Genomic DNA, 19,667 nt, shown 5'->3' on the forward strand with positions numbered 1-19,667 from the left:
TTTTATGTGATAATGACAACGCACCTCATTAAAGCAGGATTATTCGAACCCATCAAATACGTAAAGTAATGAACGTAAAGTGTTTTCATTTAACCTCTCATCCCAATGTTCTTCATCCTAAACCACTCATTCAGCACCTCTCATTCCTCGTTATAAGAGTATGTTATGTTACAATTACATACTAAACAGTATTTACGACTGTAATGACGACACACGGATCCTATAAACACGCTGAACTCATTGCACCATAACTACTGTAAATGTTTATCACAGCATTGTATCCCCGGCCAGAACACCTCGATAATGGTATTTTTTACTCGAGCCTTTCAAACTCGACGTCTTGTCTGGAGTAAGAGTTGATTGGAGAGATCTTGGAATATGTTTGGTTTGTATAATTGTCCGTTCATCGTCAGAACTTGAAGTACTACTGTTATATGGTGGTCGTACATCCGGGTCATCCTCGTACCACACCGTGTCGTCAGGGACCTCCACATCTACCTGACTGTCACAACCTTCCGATAGGGCGTCAAGCCCTGATGATGTCACTGTTTCCGGTGGCCCACACTCTTCGAGACTATCGAGCCAGTTCTGACACTTTCGCGTCGTCTCTTGCATATATACACTATCATCATACATCTGTTTCCGGAGACCGATTTCCTTTGGCGTTGTTTCCGCGAGATTCATTGTCATCTCTACGTCGTCCGGAAGATCCTCGGACTCTATACAGTACTGACTACGAGTCCGATGTATCTTAGCACGCATACGTTTCCCCGGTTTTGACGACCTAGGAAGAACGTTGATCTGTTGTTGCTGTGACACAGGGGAACTTTTTGACCCTCCTTCATCCGAAGACGCCCGCTGGTTCTGTACTTTTAGGTCAAGCCAGCACGGTGGTTTGGGGGGTTTAGCAGTGAGGAACGCGTGTACAGGTGTACAGTTGCCCGGTCGTACAGAGCTTCTGTACATTCTACGATCCTAGTATGTAATATAAAAACACAAATCGGATATATCCACGCGAGGATTTACAACCTTCCCATCTGTAAGCCATACTTTACACTTGGCGCCTAGCTGTAGTTTTTCGTTGGGTTTGTGATAATGGAATTTTCGGTGATATTGGAAGAGAATGATATCATTTCCATTGTACTTTGTAACTTTACAATCCCCTCCCTTGCACCGTGAACAATCTGTTATATATACACACTGTTACACGTCCAAAGTCATGTGTAGACCAAAGCGGTGATGAGGAAAGCAGATATGTTATTTCATATCTATAAATACGATGGAAACAACAGGAACGCGAGGCTACAGTGTGCGAACACAACACACACCCTCCGCTTGTATAATCCGTGGCAGCGATGATCCCTCCTCTATTCACCAAACCATCTTTCTAAATATAACTTCTCTTCACTGACGCAGCACACGAGCAAGCATCACGCCATGTATATCGCAGATATTCACTCGCCTTATTTCATTATTATAATTTGAGTTTATCATACTACACAAATTAATGGCGGCTTACATTGCTATTCCACTCCACATTCAGCAGACACATCACGGAAAACTTTCTCTGTAACTTTGGCATTCCAAGATAATCCCTCAGCTGAAAGTACAACAAAATGGCGATATTATCTATGTTGAAAGTTTGAAAACTTAAATTCATTTCTCTAATTTCTGAATAGCACATACAGATCACATACATCACATGTTAACACCATCATACCGTGGCTCTGTTTTAGGGTAGCGTGTCTATAGTACCCATTTTTCCGTAGACGGTTTATAGATGATCTGGCCCAAACCTCTGTCAGTTTTTTCTACGCCGGAAGAGAACAGAAATACACAAATGTAGTGTGCACAACAACCATTCTCATACTCCAACAGCAGAGGAAACAAAGCTCCAGGATTGCCTGGCAGGATGTACACCACACTAAGGTAGTAATTGGTAGCAGACGACCAGTGAAAATTCTCTTCGAATACAAGATCATCTATTGTCAGGTCAACGAACTGAGCCAGAATCGTATCACACGGACTGTTTGTGAATTAAAGTATAATTAAAGCCGTCGTTGTATTTTCTAAAAGTTGTGTAAGATCTACTGCACCAAGCCTTTTAACTCGATAAATCCCGAGATTTAGGTCAGTACGATCTGAACACACCAACGCTAGGCCTGGCTACAGTCACAACTAATTAAACTACAGTAAACTGTAGATATAGCGGCTCATCTTGTATTGTCTGAACACAGACACTCGGTACGGGGCGATCCGCGGGAGATCCAGTGGGAAAACTTAAAACTCCAAACAAGTTATGTAGTAATGTAGACGTTATCCCTGCTTGATCTGCCGTGGTAAGATGTGAAGCTTCAGACACGATGGTACCGTGAGACGGGGGTAGCATAGAGAGTGCTGTTTCAAACCCAATGTGCCAATTCCCCAATAGCAAACAATGCAGACATATCGAGTTTCATAGTCTGAGGAGCAGCCGTACCATTGCCTCCCTAGGACGATTAGGTGAGATCTGTAATGTACTGTATCAAAAAGGAGCCACACACTTCATGTTGAAGAAGGCATGAGAAGCCGTTAATCCAGAACACCACTACCATAAAACCTTACTGCTAAATTCATAACACTGACTTCATTATCTCGTTATAACGGGGACGCAGTATCTCGTTATAACACTGACTTCATTATTTCGTTATAACACGGACGCAGTATCTCGTTATAACACTGACTTCATTATTTCGTTATAACGGGGACGCAGTATCTCGTTATAACACTGACTTCATTATTTCGTTATAACACGGACGCAGTATCTCGTTATAACACTGACTTCATTATTTCGTTATAACGGGGACGCAGTATCTCGTTATAACACTGACTTCATTATCTCGTTATAACACGGACGCAGTATCTCGTTATAACACTGACTTCATTATCTCGTTATAACACGGACGCAGTATCTCGTTATAACACTGACTTCATTATCTCGTTATAACACGGACGCAGTATCTCGTTATAACACTGACTTCATTATCTCGTTATAACACGGACGCAGTATCTCGTTATAACACTGACTTCATTATTTCGTTATAACGGGGACGCAGTATCTCGTTATAACACTGACTTCATTATCTCGTTATAACACGGACGCAGTATCTCGTTATAACACTGACTTCATTATTTCGTTATAACGGGGGCGCAGTATCTCGTTATAACACTGACTTCATTATCTCGTTATAACACGGACGCAGTATCTCGTTATAACACTGACTTCATTATCTCGTTATAACACGGACGCAGTATCTCGTTATAACACTGACTTCATTATTTCGTTATAACGGGGACGCAGTATCTCGTTATAACACTGACTTCATTATCTCGTTATAACACGGACGCAGTATCTCGTTATAACACTGACTTCATTATTTCGTTATAACGGGGGCGCAGTATCTCGTTATGACAGTGACTCAATATATCGTTTTAACGCTACTTCAGTATCCCGTTATAACAGTGACACAGTATCTCGCCATAAAACTACCTCAGTGTCTCGTTATAAAATGAACTCGGTATGTCGTTATAACATTATTGATATACTTGGTTATAACAGCGACTCAGGATCTCATTGTATCACTGACTCAGTATCTCGTTGTAACATTGACTCAGTAACTCGTAATAGCAATGACAAAGTATATCGTTAGAATACTCAGTAACTCGTAATAACAGTGACTCACTAACTCATGATATTATTGACTCAGTATCTCGAAATAACACTGACCCAGTAACTCGTAATAAGATTGACTCAGTATCTCGTTATAACATTGACTTAATATCTCGTAATAACAGTGACTCACAAACTCGTAATAACATTGACTCAATATCTCGAAATAACACTGACCCGGAAACTCGTTATAAGATTAACTCAGTATCTCGTTATAATATTGACTCAGTAACTCGTAATAACAGTGACTCACTAACTCGTTATAATATTGACTCAGTATCTCGAAATAACACTGACCCAGTAACTCGTACTAAGATTGACTCAGTATCTCGTTATAACATTGACTCAGTGTCTCGTAATAACAGTGACTTAGTATCTCGTAATAACATTGACTCAGTAACTCGTAATAACAGTGACTCAGTATCTCGTTAGAAGACTGACTCGGTATTTCGTTAGAACATTGACTCAGTATCTCGCAATAACAGTGACTCAGTATCTCGTTATAACCTTGTAAAGAACCTAACATATTAGTCGTTCATGGTTTTTCACTTTATGGAATATGGACCTTGACACATACTTTAACTTAACAATTAACATTTTGCTTAACAAAGAAAAAGCGTTATTGTAAGAAATGTTTGTTCTCCTGGCAGAGAAAATGTGATATTAGGAAAACACTCAATGAGTATTACAATGTAATATTCCAACAACATAACTATCCCTTGTCATCACACATAAAGATAAATATCGAAATAAGTTGTGGATTCTGATTGACAAAACAAAAGGATTCAGGAATATGCTGAAAATGTGAACGGACGTTTTGAATCATTGTAAAATAATGATGCCAAGAAAGACTTAGGTGATGAGAACAACCGAGCGATGACTAATACTTACGATGATGGAGATGTTCTCGCCTGTTAGTCATACTGTAATAGTTTGACGTAAGTCACTACCGACATTTCTAAAGGATGTAAGAGGCTGGTTGTATCATAATGTTAATTGTGTACATCTTCGATAATTTGGCAGAGGTAGGAAAAATACTTCAAAATAAAAAACAAGTCATCAACCAAACTAAGCCTTAAGCCTTAACTGTTCTTACATCTACCTTATTTTTTGTAGTTTGGCGTCCTTGCAACAGCCAAGGTCACGTGAGGAGGGTAAACAAAGTACTCTGTAGTGTTTAGACATAAAAAAGACAACTTCAGATGATCGTCGCTAATGTTGAAGCCGGTAATTACCACTTAATTTACCTTGTCTGCTAAGGAATATCAGCCGGGGAAATGTACAAGTAAAATAAAAAAAATAGAACTAGAATATTGCATGTATTCAGAGTGTTTCGAATTCTAAATTATGTTAGCTGATATGAATTAAGAAATTTTACCTCATGTCTCGCTCGTAAAGGTTTTTGTATACTTGAGAAGATTCTAAAGAGACGTTCAGGAAACTATAACTATTTTGATAATAACTTTCGAGTGTTTGAAATGGTCGTCCTTCATTGCTTTTAATTGATGACACCTTCCACCGATATCATCTCTCATTTATAATGAATTGGAATTTTAATTTACTGTGAAGGTTTTTTAGTGTATTTGACAAAAATATCAAATAGATTGCACCAAGTGGACTCCAACAACATACGGTCATTACTGCTAAGTGAAACACAAGCAGCCTTCAACCAACGTCTGCAGAATGAATTACGAAAACCTTGTAATAATAAGGTGGACAAGGGAAGTTCGAACGGTTCATGAACAGTTTTCTGAACAGTTAGGGAACAGGGGATAGTCTGAACAGTTAATGAGAAGTGGAACATTTAGGGTACAGGGGGTGGTCTGAACAGTTAATGAGAAGTGGAACATTTAGGGTACAGGGGGTGGTCTGAACAGTTAATGAGAAGTGGAACATTTAGGGTACAGGGGGTGGTCTGAACAGTTAATGAGAAGTGGAACATTTAGGGTACAGGGGGTGGTCTGAACAGTTAATGAGAAGTGGAACATTTAGGGTACAGGGGGTGGTCTGAACAGTTAATGAGAAGTGGAACATTTAGGGTACAGGGGGTGGTCTGAACAGTTAATGAGAAGTGGAACATTTAGGGTACAGGGGGTGGTCTGAACAGTTAATGAGAAGTGGAACATTTAGGGTACAGGGGGTGGTCTGAACAGTTAATGAGAAGTGGAACATTTAGGGTACAGGGGGTGGTCTGAACAGTTAATGAGAAGTGGAACATTTAGGGTACAGGGGGTGGTCTGAACAGTTAATGAGAAGTGGAACATTTAGGGTACAGGGGGTGGTCTGAACAGTTAATGAGAAGTGGAACATTTAGGGTACAGGGGGTGGTCTGAACAGTTAATGAGAAGTGGAACATTTAGGGTACAGGGGGTGGTCTGAACAGTTAATGAGAACTGATCAACTGGACAGTTGATGATCAGTTGATATCCAGGTCAGTTAGTAAACAGGGGTAATCTGAACATTTAGTTAAGTTTTCTAAACAGTTAGGTAACAGGGATTGTCTGAACAGTTAGTGAGAAGTACTTGACCAATCAGTGCTTAGTGGAAAGTCTAAACTGTTGAACTATTTTCCAGGTTAATATCAATAAATATCACGCCTCCTGTCTATCTGATCATGTTCATCCAGTACCCGCTTAATATCACAGAGTTTATTACTTGCAGAGCATTATATATTTAGAACAGTTTGTTTTTTAGGGTTTTTTTTTTACTTTAGGATTTGTGTTTAACATATTATTGCTCACATGAAATATATGTGTCGCTTTTTGATGGGTCAATTTTCATTATTCACTAGAAATCCTACGCTTCACATCACAGCAAAAGTCAAATCAAGAACTAATGTAAAGAAATACAAACTTCTGTTAATATCACTGACCAAAGCTGGTAGAACTAATATGTAGGATGATTAATGACATGGTTAGGAGAGTCATCGGAGTACTTCAGTGGTAATGACTTTCAATTAAAATACAGGCTGTCATATATATCATATATACAAAATAATAAAGATCTGACAGAAGAAATGGGATACTTTAATTATCTATAACCAAATATGGCTGTTATCTGATTATTAGAAACCTGACAAGAAAAGTACGCCTGTATATTGACAATTGTACACGAAAATGGCTTACAAATATAAGAATGTTCATACACTGATATATATAATTCATTATATACCTCCGTGTGTAGGCAGCAATATGTTATCAAATCATATGTCTATTGATAAAGTCAATCCGCAAATTAAGTCGTAAAATTGACCTAGGTAAGGGTCCTACCGGCAGGATGTTGATAGAAAACTACAACACTATATACATACAGAACTCATTCACGCCAATCTGGACTTGTCAAGTGGTAGAAACTGATAAATGATCATACTCTAGGAGATATGTGTATACTGAAGTATTTACATATCTTAATATCTAAAATAAAGTCATTACATAGAGTTTCTCTGTTATATCGTTATATCAATTTATGTATCGATAAACACAAAATCGGTGAACATAGGATGTATTTGAGGAAAACACAACTGGAAGGTACAAAGCATCTGAAATAATGTTAAAAAATAACGATAAAAAAATTTAAGAATCAATCTCACGTGCGATGGAGTGGGGGTATAACATAAAAGAAATAAAGATTTACACGAAGACTCATGATAAAGGACATTTAGGTAACGTTTAAGTACTGGTATATACATTTTATCAAAAGTTCATGGTGTTATGTAAATGTGATCCCGATTGTTCCGTCTGGTAAACAATAAATAGGGGACAAAATCAAATCTAAAGCTTGCAATATCCACATTAAAAAACAAGTTCAAACCTTTTTAAGAATTTGAAAGCATGATTTTCCAGAAATATCTCGAAAAACTTATTTTTAATATATCTTGTAAACAGCTCCTAAAGCTATTCAGTTTAAAATCTGGTCTCGGAAGATATCTCTCTAGACAGGTACACACTACTATAAGGTCATAATAATTTAATTAAATCTACAGATCTATTGTGTTGAATAGACCATTGACAGAAACTTGATTAAGTTGTATCAAAACAGTATCAAACACGTACTATATGTATCCACTAACCACAGGAATACTCCATGTATATATATGTAAGTGTTTATGTTACATAAACATGACTATACTAGTATGTATGCATACATAGATATATTATACGTTGGCGTCTTTGTGTTTGATATCCTTAATATCAGCTAGTTTGTCTTAGATGTGCAAGCAAATAGCATATGAAATGTTTAAACATTAAAAAGTGTGCTAGTTTATAAATTAAATGTAAATTCAAATTATCACACTTACAAATACACCGAAATGTTACCAGATATTAACTCTGAGTTAATTTATCTGAAAAAAAACATTGCAAAAATAGGTAGACGTATGTAAATAAATATAAATAGTGAAAAAACAAACATTGGCTCCTACACTGTCAATATATGGACTATAATACAGTATGTTACACGGGAGACCTCAGTACACAATACTCACCAATAGGACACCCCACGTACTCCTGACTGTGTAGAAAGTGTTTTAGAATTCTTTAACAAAACATATGTCTTACCTTTGACACAAAACAGAGTGTACGTAAATACCTATGTATTGTTAGGGGGTATCGTCACCGGACACGTCCATACACGTCTCTCCATTAACTTGGGTATGAAGGTGATGTGCTTCGTGCATTTGTGTCTCGGAACTTTAAATCTAGTTCAATTTTCGCCCAATTGAGTTACAAGCTTTAAATGACAATCATGGAACTATAAAGTATTGTATCACACAAAGACTACATCGAGTTTACACTTGAATGGAAACCGTCAACACTCTGTCAACTGCTGAATATGTTCGACTGTCTCAACCGAACCCGTTATCTACAACACTGCGTAAATCGTACAATATACTCACACTTTGTTCTAAATCGTCGATAAATTATCGCCATGACAGACATCAATCTAAAAACTGGGGCGGAATATCAACACATTTGTCCAAATCTGTATGTATGCTATGGTAACACTGATATCCATTATGACTTGGTCTGTTTCAGTTGTGTACCAAAACAGGCCCAAGTCTGGTGATAAAAGGACACAATGATGTCTGATGTAGGATTCCTTGTTCGCTGAAACAAAATAACATTTGCATTTTTATTGAGATTGCACATTCAATTTATTCAATATCACAGTTTTGTTTTTATAATGTTATTCTTGTTGTTTATTCATGAATAAACAAGGACATTTTGATGAATAGACCGCGCTGTGCTGTTTTTGTAATTACATGGGTTCTCGTTTTGAAAATGTTATGTTTTATTTGGAAGTGGCGTGTTTTATGTGAAGGGTGTCGTTGATGAAGCAGAAAACGTCCTTTTTAAGTTAGTTCATATAAATCTTTCTTCTTTTATGGTTTTTGCCCTACTTCATTGACTTTGAGTTTGAACGATGACTTTGTTTACAACCAAGAGCAAGAGCTAATACTTCCTGTCTGGCGGAGGATGGGGGAGGGGGATGGGGGGATGGGGCGGAGCATGATGCGGAGGAGGGGGGAGGGGGATGGGGCGAGGGGGCGGTGGGGCGGAGGATGGGGCGGGGATGGGGCGGAGGATGGGGATGGGGCGTAGGATGGGGGACGGGGCGGAGGATGGGGCGTAGGATGGGGGAGGGGGATGGGTCGGAGGATGGGGCGGGGATGGGGCGGAGGATGGGGAGGGGGATGGGGAGGGGGATGGGGGGTGGGGCGGAGGATGGGAGGTAGTTGGGGCGGGAAGGGGGGCGGAGGATGGGAGGGAGTTGGGGTGGGGATGGGGCGGAGGATGGGTAAATGGGGCGGAGGATGGGGGGAGTTGGGATGGGGATGGGGATGGGGCGGAGGATGGGGGCGGAGGATGGGAGGGAGTTGGGGTGGGGATGGGGCGGAGGATGGAGGGGGGAGTTGGGGGCGGGGCGGAGGATGGGTGGATGAGGCGGAGGGGGGGGAGTTGGGGGCGGGGATGGGGCGGAGGATGGGGGGGAGAGCTGGGGGGGAGATGGGGCGGAGGATGGGGGGATGGGGCAGAGGATGGATAGATGGGGCGGGGATGGGGCGGAGGATGGGGGCGGAGGATGGGGGCGGAGGATGGGTGAGAGGGATGGGGGATGGGGCGGAGGATGGGAGGATGGGGCGGAGGATGGGGGCGGAGGATGGAGGAGGGTGATGGGGGGATGGGCGGAGGATTGGGGGGAGTTGGGGGCGGAGGATGGGGCGGAGGGTGGGGGAGAGGGATGTGAAAGGGTTGGGGGTATTGTCGCTTGTTTGTTTGTCTTTTTCTACTATTTTTAAAGGATGGGTTAGCGTTTGCGGAAGAAGAACGAAACCATATAGGTAGGTTCTTCATCAATCTATACGTTTAATTATCACAGTCACACATAGAGTTTGTTCTCTCAAACAAAAACTGCGATATACGCTGTCGTGTTAATGATAATGTCACGGACCAACAACTCGAGGGGGAATATGCACGGACACGTTATTACTGTTATGTTACAATAATATTTTTGTATGTACTTTCGGTATTTATTTCAACAAAGCGTATATAAAAGCAATATTTTCTCAAATCAATAAACAATTTAATGCACATCCTACTTTTTAGAAAGAAACCACGCGATATTTTGATATGATAATGCCTCGAGGTACATCGGTTAGAATGGTGTTCTAGGGGGGACAACTCTTAACTGAGCTTCATTCCAAGAGTTTACAGTTCAGTTTGTTGTTCAGTCTGGTCAGCTAAAGTAAGTAATGTCACCTTCTCTCAGGACTGAACACACATTTGTTTGGTATCTTTCGACACATTTGTTCGGTATCTTTCGACACATTTGTTTGGTATCTTTCGACACATTTGTTTGGTATCTTTCGACACATTTGTTTGGTATCTTTCGACACTTTTGTTCGGTATCTTTCGACACATTTGTTTGGTATCTTTCGACACATTTGTTTGGTGTCTTTCGACACATTTGTTTGGTATCTTTCGACACATTTGTTTGGTATCTTTCGACACATTTGTTTGGTATCTTTCGACACATTTGTTTGGTGTCTTTCGACACTTTTGTTTGGTATCTTTGGACATGTTTGTTTGGTATCTTTCGACACATTTGTTTGGTGTCTTTCGACACATTTGTTTGGTATCTTTCGACACATTTGTTTGGTATCTTTGGACACATTTGTTTGGTATCTTTCGACACATTTGTTTGGTATCTTTCGACACATTTTTTTATATCTTTCGACACATTTGTTTTGTATCTTTCGACACAAAATTAGTAAATCGTTTGGAGTATGTGCTTACTGCAAACTGCATTATACACCTGTTCTTCTAGGAACTACCCGTCATGTTGGGGTATGAAGTGAGGAAATAGAGAAGATGAATTAGGGGCCGTAACAAACGTTTAAATATTGATAGCCAGGTGACAATAAGGCCTGGCCTTCACGTGTAACCTGGAATACGAACGGTCAGCGAAAACTTAATACAACGAACCATTATATGTCCCAATTACACTATGATTTGCATTTAAAATTGTGTCTAGATACGTTTTGCTGTAGTGTTTTTGACGCTAGTTATCGACATCAGTCACGGCAACTGTGATGTGAAAATTATACAAAGGAAAACGTGTCTTTCAATGATAATGATAATAATAAATGCGTTAGAGCTAAATAAGAAATTAAATTACATCGTGTTATCATCAAGTCACTGTATGAATAAGTTCAATGTTGTGTCTCAGAGGTAAGTGTTCTACCTAACACTAATGCTTGATTGATACAAAGGGAAATATCTACAATATTGTTCTTATCTTTTATTAATAGTATTATAAACTTCATTTATCGGAAATCGTGCTACAATTGGTGAGTTAAGTCTATGTATTTCAATGTCTGCGGATGACTTTGTCATGTTTTCCTATGGTTTACAGTCGCAGCTACATAGTCGTTATGATTGATTTACTCAATGGAAATGAACACAGGGAAAACAAATTTGGCTGTAAAAACCGAGGCCGTATACATGAGAGAGAAATAGGGACCTACACGTTTTTATCTTTCAATGAGTAAATCTTAGATTCGACAATATATTCCAACAAGAACAAAGATAGGTATCTGACTAGGGATGTAAAGACAGACATGTCTGCCCCTTCTATAATGTGTCTTACGTCTAAATCGTACAACAACATTTATTTGATACGTATATTTGCGCTGTATTTAACATGTGTAGTGTGGATATCTTCACAACGTATGAGTACTAGAACGGTACATTCATTAGTTTGTATGAAGGTTTTAAAAATTCAGTATTCCATGTGTTACGCAATGATGTACTTTGAACTAAGTCAATATCCATAAGTGTATATAAGGAAGTATGGATTAATAAAATATTGGTTAAAACTTATTTATTTAAAAATCAACAATTGTTTTTACACAAGGCGTATTCAATAGAAGTAAGTATAAAAATGATGTCTTTTTCCACTCCACGACGACGGGCAGAGTCAAGGAGACGAGAAACCTTCACGATGATGATGATGATGATGATGATGATGATGATGATGATGATGATGATGATGATGATGATGAGTATATCATCATCATCATCATCATCATCATCATCATCATCATCATCATCACCACTCCATTTCGGATAGACAAGTTGCTATACTTTAGGATGAATAAAACTCAGATGCCCAAACTTTTGAAATGCTACATGACAGAGAGTAATTTAACAGAAAAAAAATGGTAACAAAATATATCAAAACCGCAAAACTCTATGATTTATTTTAGATTGATTTATGCCCTGCTTTTGATCAATTATGGTTTCATTAACTATTGAATTCCATTCGCCTGTGTGATAACCGTTATTATTTAAATTTTCCATTTCTTGATAGCAACACACCTCTATCCCGAACCCATGGTGTTTACCTGTCGCAATTGATTCGATATTTAAGGACCTATTCCAAATAAAACGATTTTCAAAAAAGATTTCTTTCAATGACAAACACATAAGACAGGGCCTCAAAAGATGCAGGTCATAAAAACACGCATAAACGAGTCTCTAGTACAATAATATCACATGAGTAACACATACCAGTTTATCATAGAACCGTGACATATACCAGTTTATCATAGAACCGTGACACATACCAGTTTATCACAAAACCGTGACACATACCAGTTTATCATAGAACCGTGACACATACCAGTTTATCATAGAACCGTGATACATACCAGTTTATCATAGAACCGTGACACATACCACTTTATCATAGAACCGTGACACATACCACTTTATCATAGAACCGTGACACATACCACTTTATCATAGAACCGTGACACATACCACTTTATCATAGAACCGTGACACATACCAGTTTATCATAGAACCGTAACACATACCAGTTTATCATAGAACCGTAACACATAGCATTTTATGATTGAAGAAATTGTTTAGTCACTATTTGTTTATCATAAAAAAACAAAGCTTCATCCATTTTAACATAGAACATCAAAAACTGAAATACCGCTATGTCACTGGTATATGGAAAATAATAAGAGATGTTCCGGAAGAGCGATTGTCTTTTAACAGCCTGGTAAATCTTAGTCCAAGTCATGTTCCTAAACAAGGTAAACAACAGAACCAAATACGTCCCAACTTCATATCCCAAAAGGAAATGAATGTATTCCAATGGGATCATAATAAAGACCAAAATTCTTCTCCATAATATTCTTACTTTCTGGAAGTCATTTATCTTCTCTGTATATATCAATAGAATCGTGTTATCTATGATCAGATGACATATTTTGTCGCTAAGATTATGAAAGAAATCCGCGATGACGTCATCATTGTAGCTCCCATATTCTTTCAGTGAAATAGACATGTTGAAGATTTCAACAACCATTCATCCACACGTAGACATAGAATCACATCTACATTAATTCACTTGTAAATTGATAATAATTTACCTATCATTCACTGCGCTTAATGACCATATCTCCGTCCATGCAAAGTGTTTCATTATCTCGCCCAAGGATACACAAATCTCCATTATGGTAAAAGGTTTCCGTAAATGGTCTCATGATAGCCTTTCTGTCTTAAAGCAAATCGTGAATGCTTATATTAGTCACGTGACTCACTTTACCATAAGCATTTATTTTACTACAGATATACAGGGACCAGAGCAAGTGATGTTTGGAGTTTTATGTTCATTGGTCATTTCGTAAAACTATTTCCAGAAACATTATTTTCCATTAACAATGAAAACAAAGTTCTTCACATTCACGTTCCGATTCTTAATTTCGACGTTCGACCTGATCATTGATTGGTTGTTGTTGTACGAGGTGATAGGAATAGAACAAGGCCTCGTGTTTGGACCATTTCCGGAATCTGCTTCATGCCTTCTCATTTTGTTTTCTTGTATTGGGACCGTAACTTACATAGCTGAGCTTGTACTGAATATCGTCGATTTCGTGGTGGAGAAAGATGATTTTCTGCCTGCTGGTCTCCTTGACAACGTCAACCTGGTGTCCCTGTGGGTTGAGGACGTACCTCTGATAATGATGAGTGTGTACATGGCAGGATGTCGTGACGCCGCGGTGACTATATTACTATTGGTCAAGGCTTTTTCTACTCTGCTTGAGGTTTTCGTGAATGTTGGTATTATAATCGCTAAATACAACATAGACAGAACGCGGACTGTAGTCGCTAAATTTGACGAAAAGAAACCCTCTAGATGGCTGAAGATTCCACTTTTTATCAGCCTTGTCCTCATGGTGATTGGCTCAACACTGGTGTTCTCGCTTGGGAGTTATTTCACAGACTCAAAGAACGTTATTCAATTACCAAGCTCCCTTGATTTTAGTTACGAAACGTACAAAGGCATGAACTACTTACAGGGATCTGGTGTTTACATGAACTTTGACCTTGACCAACCTGGTGTGGTAACTATGACTTCAGAACAATGGATGTCACTGCTGACATTGGAAAACATCCGATCTGCTGAATCACAGCCCGTTTTGGTCCGTGTAACCTATGACTCGAACCCGAACACTTGGCTTTGGATTCAGTCAACGTCCTCTGATGATTTAACGTCACCCGAATTATCGATCTGCTATTCCACACAATCCTCACCAATGTCAGTGTTAACCACGTGTTCTGATGACCTTCAGATGACCTCTAATGCGACATCTATTGTGTTTAAATTTGTTTACAAAAGTCCTAGTAACTCGAAACCCCTCGGGGACCTCTACTACAACTATGGGGTGTCGTCTCCCACAAACATCGAAAGTTGTAACGATATCGAGAGCGCGCCCTCGTTTTCACTCCGCTACTTTAAAGTCACTTCCAATTTAAATGACATTAGCCCTCTGTTGTTTATATCGGATGTCAGTGGGGAGTATTACAAAACTGGGGTAAGTCTGAATTCTGTACCGGAGTCCGGGAAGACTGGTCTGTTTGAATGTGGTTGTACCGGGAAGTCTGTGCCAGAACAGGACAAATCCATCAGTATACCTTGTCTTCAGTGGAATACGGTATTTCCAATATCCAGTACAATTCCCGTAACTTCACCCACACCTGTCTCTACGATTACACGGTCCAAACCGTCATCTACAACTTCACCTACAACTACACCGACTCCCCCGACCACACAAACAACTTCGTTATCAACTTCAACTACTCCTACAACACCTGTAACTACACAAACTCACACAACCACAGTTACTAGTTCTACAACTTCTACAACTCCTACAACTATTCCACCTAGCTAGATACATGTTTGACAGCTATTTACTGGCCACTCTGTGTGACTGTAACTGCTCACCAAGTCGATACGTTCCGTTACATAACGCTATAGGTTTGACAAATTTTGTAGTATTTGTGTATTATTTGCTTTATTTAATATGCATTTCAAGTCTATTACATTATGAATAATTTTCATGTGGAAGAGTAATGTTTACACAAATGATATGTATGTTTCGTATATTACAACCATGTCGACACTCACTGAGAAGTCGTGTTATTGGGAACAAGCATTAGTATATAGAGTCAACTGGATCGTGTAAAAACCACAGGTTCTCGAAACAGGGAAGCTATGTTTAGAAACTGGCAATGTTACCTGTGTTGACAAGCTCTCCTACTCTCATAGATAAATAGATTTACACCTTGTCCAAATATATGGCAGTAAAGCGTGTTTCGAGGAATTACTTTCAAGTTAAAGAAGAAATGAATGTAGAACTAAATCATAAAAATAACCGAATTTCTGGTTCTGACAATTTCCGTGTCGAGTTGGATAGTAAGACCTTCCAGTAGATTATCGACATTCGTATGAGAATTAACTGTGCTCTTCTGTTGGCTTTTTTTAGAAGAAGCTCGTCAAAATAGGCCGCACAAAGACGTTACAAAGTCCTTCAATTTCACTTGATGATGTCTTGTCTTTAAATAACATGAGATTTATTAACCGTGAACATCTGGAGCTTATGACTATGTAATTAGTATATTGAAAATCTTCCATGTTTCAACACTGGAGAATATTTTAAACTGAATCTCTTTCAGATTGTTTATCAAGTTCAACACGACACGCCATTTGACATCTTTTCTAACAATACTGTAACAATGTCCACATTACCTTAATTGTAAATACTCGAGTACCTTGACCTGATCTTAACCCTGAGAGCAGGAATAATTACAGAGCATCGTTTGCCAAGAACCGTATTGTTAGCGTTGGAATTGAAGGTTCACCTGATTTAGAAGGGAGATCACTCTAATCAGCTTGACAGGCAGACAGGAATATAATTTGAATTTATATCCGGAATAAAGTCAGCTGCAAGTCATTTTCGATTTGTCTCCATTATCTAATTTTAAAGTCGTCTATAAAAAGGGCTGTTCATTTTACTGTAGGATTGTTCTTTATCGAATCCTAGTTTGAAGTGGATTGTAAGACTCCTGGCTATCCCTACAGTGGTTAAATGGGAGGAGGGGGCAAACCCGTCAATGACTATCATTTCAGTTTCTTTGAGATGTTTATTGCTAACCCTGTTAAATTTTCGGAAGGAACATATTTTCTAAAGGTATTGTAACAAAAGAATGCATGAGTTTCGCCGCTTCCGTCGTGTATTCTGAAATCTTACCGACTCTATGTTTGTATATCAATAATTACTACACCAGTTGATAAGACTGGAGTCAACCTTATACCGCTTGTTATGTTCACTTACATCTCTAGATTTTATATAAACGTGATTTAATGAGAGGAAATGTGTCATACATCGAGATATAACGTATATCAAATAAAAAGAAAAGCGTCACATTGGTCCGTTTTTGTTTGTGTTGTTTACGACGCGGTACCACGGAATACTTAAGGTCTAACGATGTGTTGTGTTATAGGTAGTTTTTCGTGTTACATTAAAGATTGTATATTATCTTATGTACTTTTATTGAAGTTTAGCTATTTCATGCCCCAACACACACCAAGCAAATTCATGTTAATACAATTCGTTACGGATACAAATGAAGAAGACCAGTCCTCAAATCTTATGAACGTCCAGGTTTATTGCAACCCCAACAGAGAGAATAACACATGGATTTGTGAAAAAGGTTGAAAAGAAGGAACACGTGTTTTCTCTTCCAGGATTGCTTAACCGTCATCATTTTACAGGTATGTTATACATGTTGGCACACGCAAGTGAATAGCGCCTTGTAATTAAGATGTACTACAATATAGCAAATAAGAAATCTACCCGTAATATACAGCTTTATCGTAAGGCTCGTCAGTCTAAATTGTTCCTACCCAGGAGGCGTCAAGCAGCGTGGTTTATTACTTTCCAGCTATTACCCGGCGATGTAGTTGATAAATCAGGCAGTTTGTATATAATAAGTACTAAGGTTACTGATTAGTTATAGTATAATTAACACACTAAAGGTTACTTTATGATTCTATGTAGTCCTTTATCCAAATTTTATGGGAAGCCGGATGACTATATTGTTTGACTCTGTTTTGGGGGTTTTTTAATATGTTGTCACTACCAGAACATATACACACAATCTGAAGCTGTTTTAGAGGGATTTCAATTCACTGTTACAACCAGAGTATATTGTCTCAATAGAAAACACAATAATCTAATACGGACTAAATCGTTGTTATAACCAGGACACATGCACAAGATAATAATACACGACAAATGTAATAAACAGTACAGATTTTTATTGATCATCAGATAAATTTCCCATAAATCCGCACTTCAAACATAATTTTTATACTCAAATAAGTATTTATAAATTTTACTTTATTGTGTATCTCAGAAGAATACATTCATATCTTAATCTAAGCAGATGTACTTATAGAAATGTACGCGAGAAAGCTTCCTCGATGCTTCCCAAATAATTTACTATTTAGGTGTATATATACGTGTATAACAGTATGGTGATTTGTGAAACAACACAGTTCTATAAATAATGCCATGAATATTAAAACGCAAGTCAGTAATGGTAAGGATGTTTACAACATAGTTATCATAGGTTAGAAATGTAATGGTAAGGATGTTTACAACATAGTTATAGGTTAGAAATGTAATGGTAAGGATGTTTACATCATAGCTATCATAGGTTAGAAATGTAATGGTAAGGATGTTTACATCATAGCTATCATAGGTTAGAAATGTAATGGTAAGGATGTTTACATCATAGTTATATGTTATAAATGTAATGCTAAGGATGTTTACAACATAGTTATAGGTTAGAAATGTAATGGTAAGGATGTTTACATCATAGCTATCATAGGTTAGAAATGTAATGGTAAGGATGTTTACATCATAACTATCATAGGTTAGAAATGTAATGGTAAGGATGTTTACATCATAGTTATCATAGGTTAGAAATGTAATGGTAAGGATGTTTACATCATAGTTATCATAGGTTATAAATGTAATGCTAAGGATGTTTACAACATAGATATAGGTTAGAAATGTAATGGTAAGGATGTTTACATCATAGCTATCATAGGTTAGAAATGTAATGTTAAGGATGTTTACAACATAGTTGTCATATGTTAGAAACACAAGAGATATGTAGTCAATATTTAAGTCATGTACAACTGCAATAAAAATAAATTAATGACGCAATTAGAGTAATAAAGTAAACATGGAAAACATGCCTAGAAAAAGGCCCGTGTAAGTTCTATACAAACAGATATTGCCACTGAAATGATAAATTAATATCAATATTTTTTATTTCTGAACAGCTGTTGACAAAATAACACTACCCGATTCGAAATAAATTCAACTATCATACAGAAAGAAAATATCGAACTTATAATAATAAACTGACGGAATCCGAATGTCTACTTTACATGTAGATCGATTCCATGATACAGGATATCTCAGCACCAACGAATACCTATCACAACTACTAATGCCAGTCGAGATCTGTTGGCTTTTACGTTGAGATAGAAACCCCCAAAATAGAACTACACATTATGCAAATACAGAAATGGTTGTATATATTTGAGCAAGACCATTCTCAATCTATTGTCTTAACCATTTTAAATCTGCAAATTCAACAAGTTCTCCCAGCGTTCATTGCAGTACCACCTGTCACGACAAAACACTCTGTAACGGACAACCGACAAATAACCTTCAAATATCACCACATAGATAAATTACACGTAAACTCGTTATATCTATCATCATGTACGTCTCAAAGTTCCATGTCAACATGCTCTAAGATGTATACACATGCGCATTTAACATCACACTCGTAGGTGTTCATCGATTACCTGAACACATACACACACCTTATATTCAGATGCACACTTCCATGTCTCTGTAGATGTTTTGCTGTTCATACGCCTGTGTGTCCAGGAACAGCACCTCAGCAAAAACTAGCAGATTTAAAGAGAAAACTCGAAGCTCTTCCACAGTAAAATATTCTAGGAAGAACCTCAGTTATGAAAGGAGCAGTACATTTTAAACGCAATATTTGAATAT

General features: G+C 38.0%; 3 protein-coding genes across 3 annotated transcripts; 2 read left to right on the forward strand and 1 right to left on the reverse strand.

The window, feature by feature from the left end:
* Positions 1–232: 232 nt before the first annotated feature.
* LOC132546897 (uncharacterized) lies at positions 233–1,430 on the reverse strand. The gene has a single exon (XM_060210628.1). It carries the CDS (start codon positions 964–966, stop codon positions 268–270), a length of 699 nt encoding a protein of 232 aa, XP_060066611.1. The 5' UTR covers positions 967–1,430; the 3' UTR covers positions 233–267.
* Positions 1,431–9,366: 7,936 nt separating this feature from the next.
* On the forward strand, positions 9,367–9,882 carry LOC132546761 (uncharacterized). The gene has a single exon (XM_060210483.1). It carries the CDS (start codon positions 9,367–9,369, stop codon positions 9,880–9,882), a length of 516 nt encoding a protein of 171 aa, XP_060066466.1.
* A 4,064-nt stretch (positions 9,883–13,946) lies between these two features.
* On the forward strand, positions 13,947–15,458 carry LOC132546772 (mucin-3A-like). Its single transcript, XM_060210493.1, has one exon. The coding sequence runs from the start codon at positions 13,947–13,949 to the stop codon at positions 15,456–15,458; it is 1,512 nt and encodes a 503-aa protein (XP_060066476.1).
* The last annotated feature ends 4,209 nt before the right edge of the window (positions 15,459–19,667 follow it).

This window comes from Ylistrum balloti, unplaced genomic scaffold (assembly GCF_031769215.1).
Source record: "Ylistrum balloti isolate Yb309-2 unplaced genomic scaffold, AGI_CSIRO_Ybal_v1 Utg369608, whole genome shotgun sequence".
Classification (NCBI taxonomy): Eukaryota; Metazoa; Mollusca; class Bivalvia; order Pectinida; family Pectinidae; genus Ylistrum; species Ylistrum balloti.

Bases quoted from the DNA above. Each gene is read 5' to 3' on its own strand.
- LOC132546897 (XM_060210628.1), bottom strand. From the start codon at position 966: ATGTACAGAAGCTCTGTACGACCGGGCAACTGTACACCTGTACACGCG.
- LOC132546772 (XM_060210493.1), top strand. From the start codon at position 13,947: ATGAAAACAAAGTTCTTCACATTCACGTTCCGATTCTTAATTTCGACG.
- LOC132546761 (XM_060210483.1), top strand. From the start codon at position 9,367: ATGGGGCGGGGATGGGGCGGAGGATGGGGAGGGGGATGGGGAGGGGGA.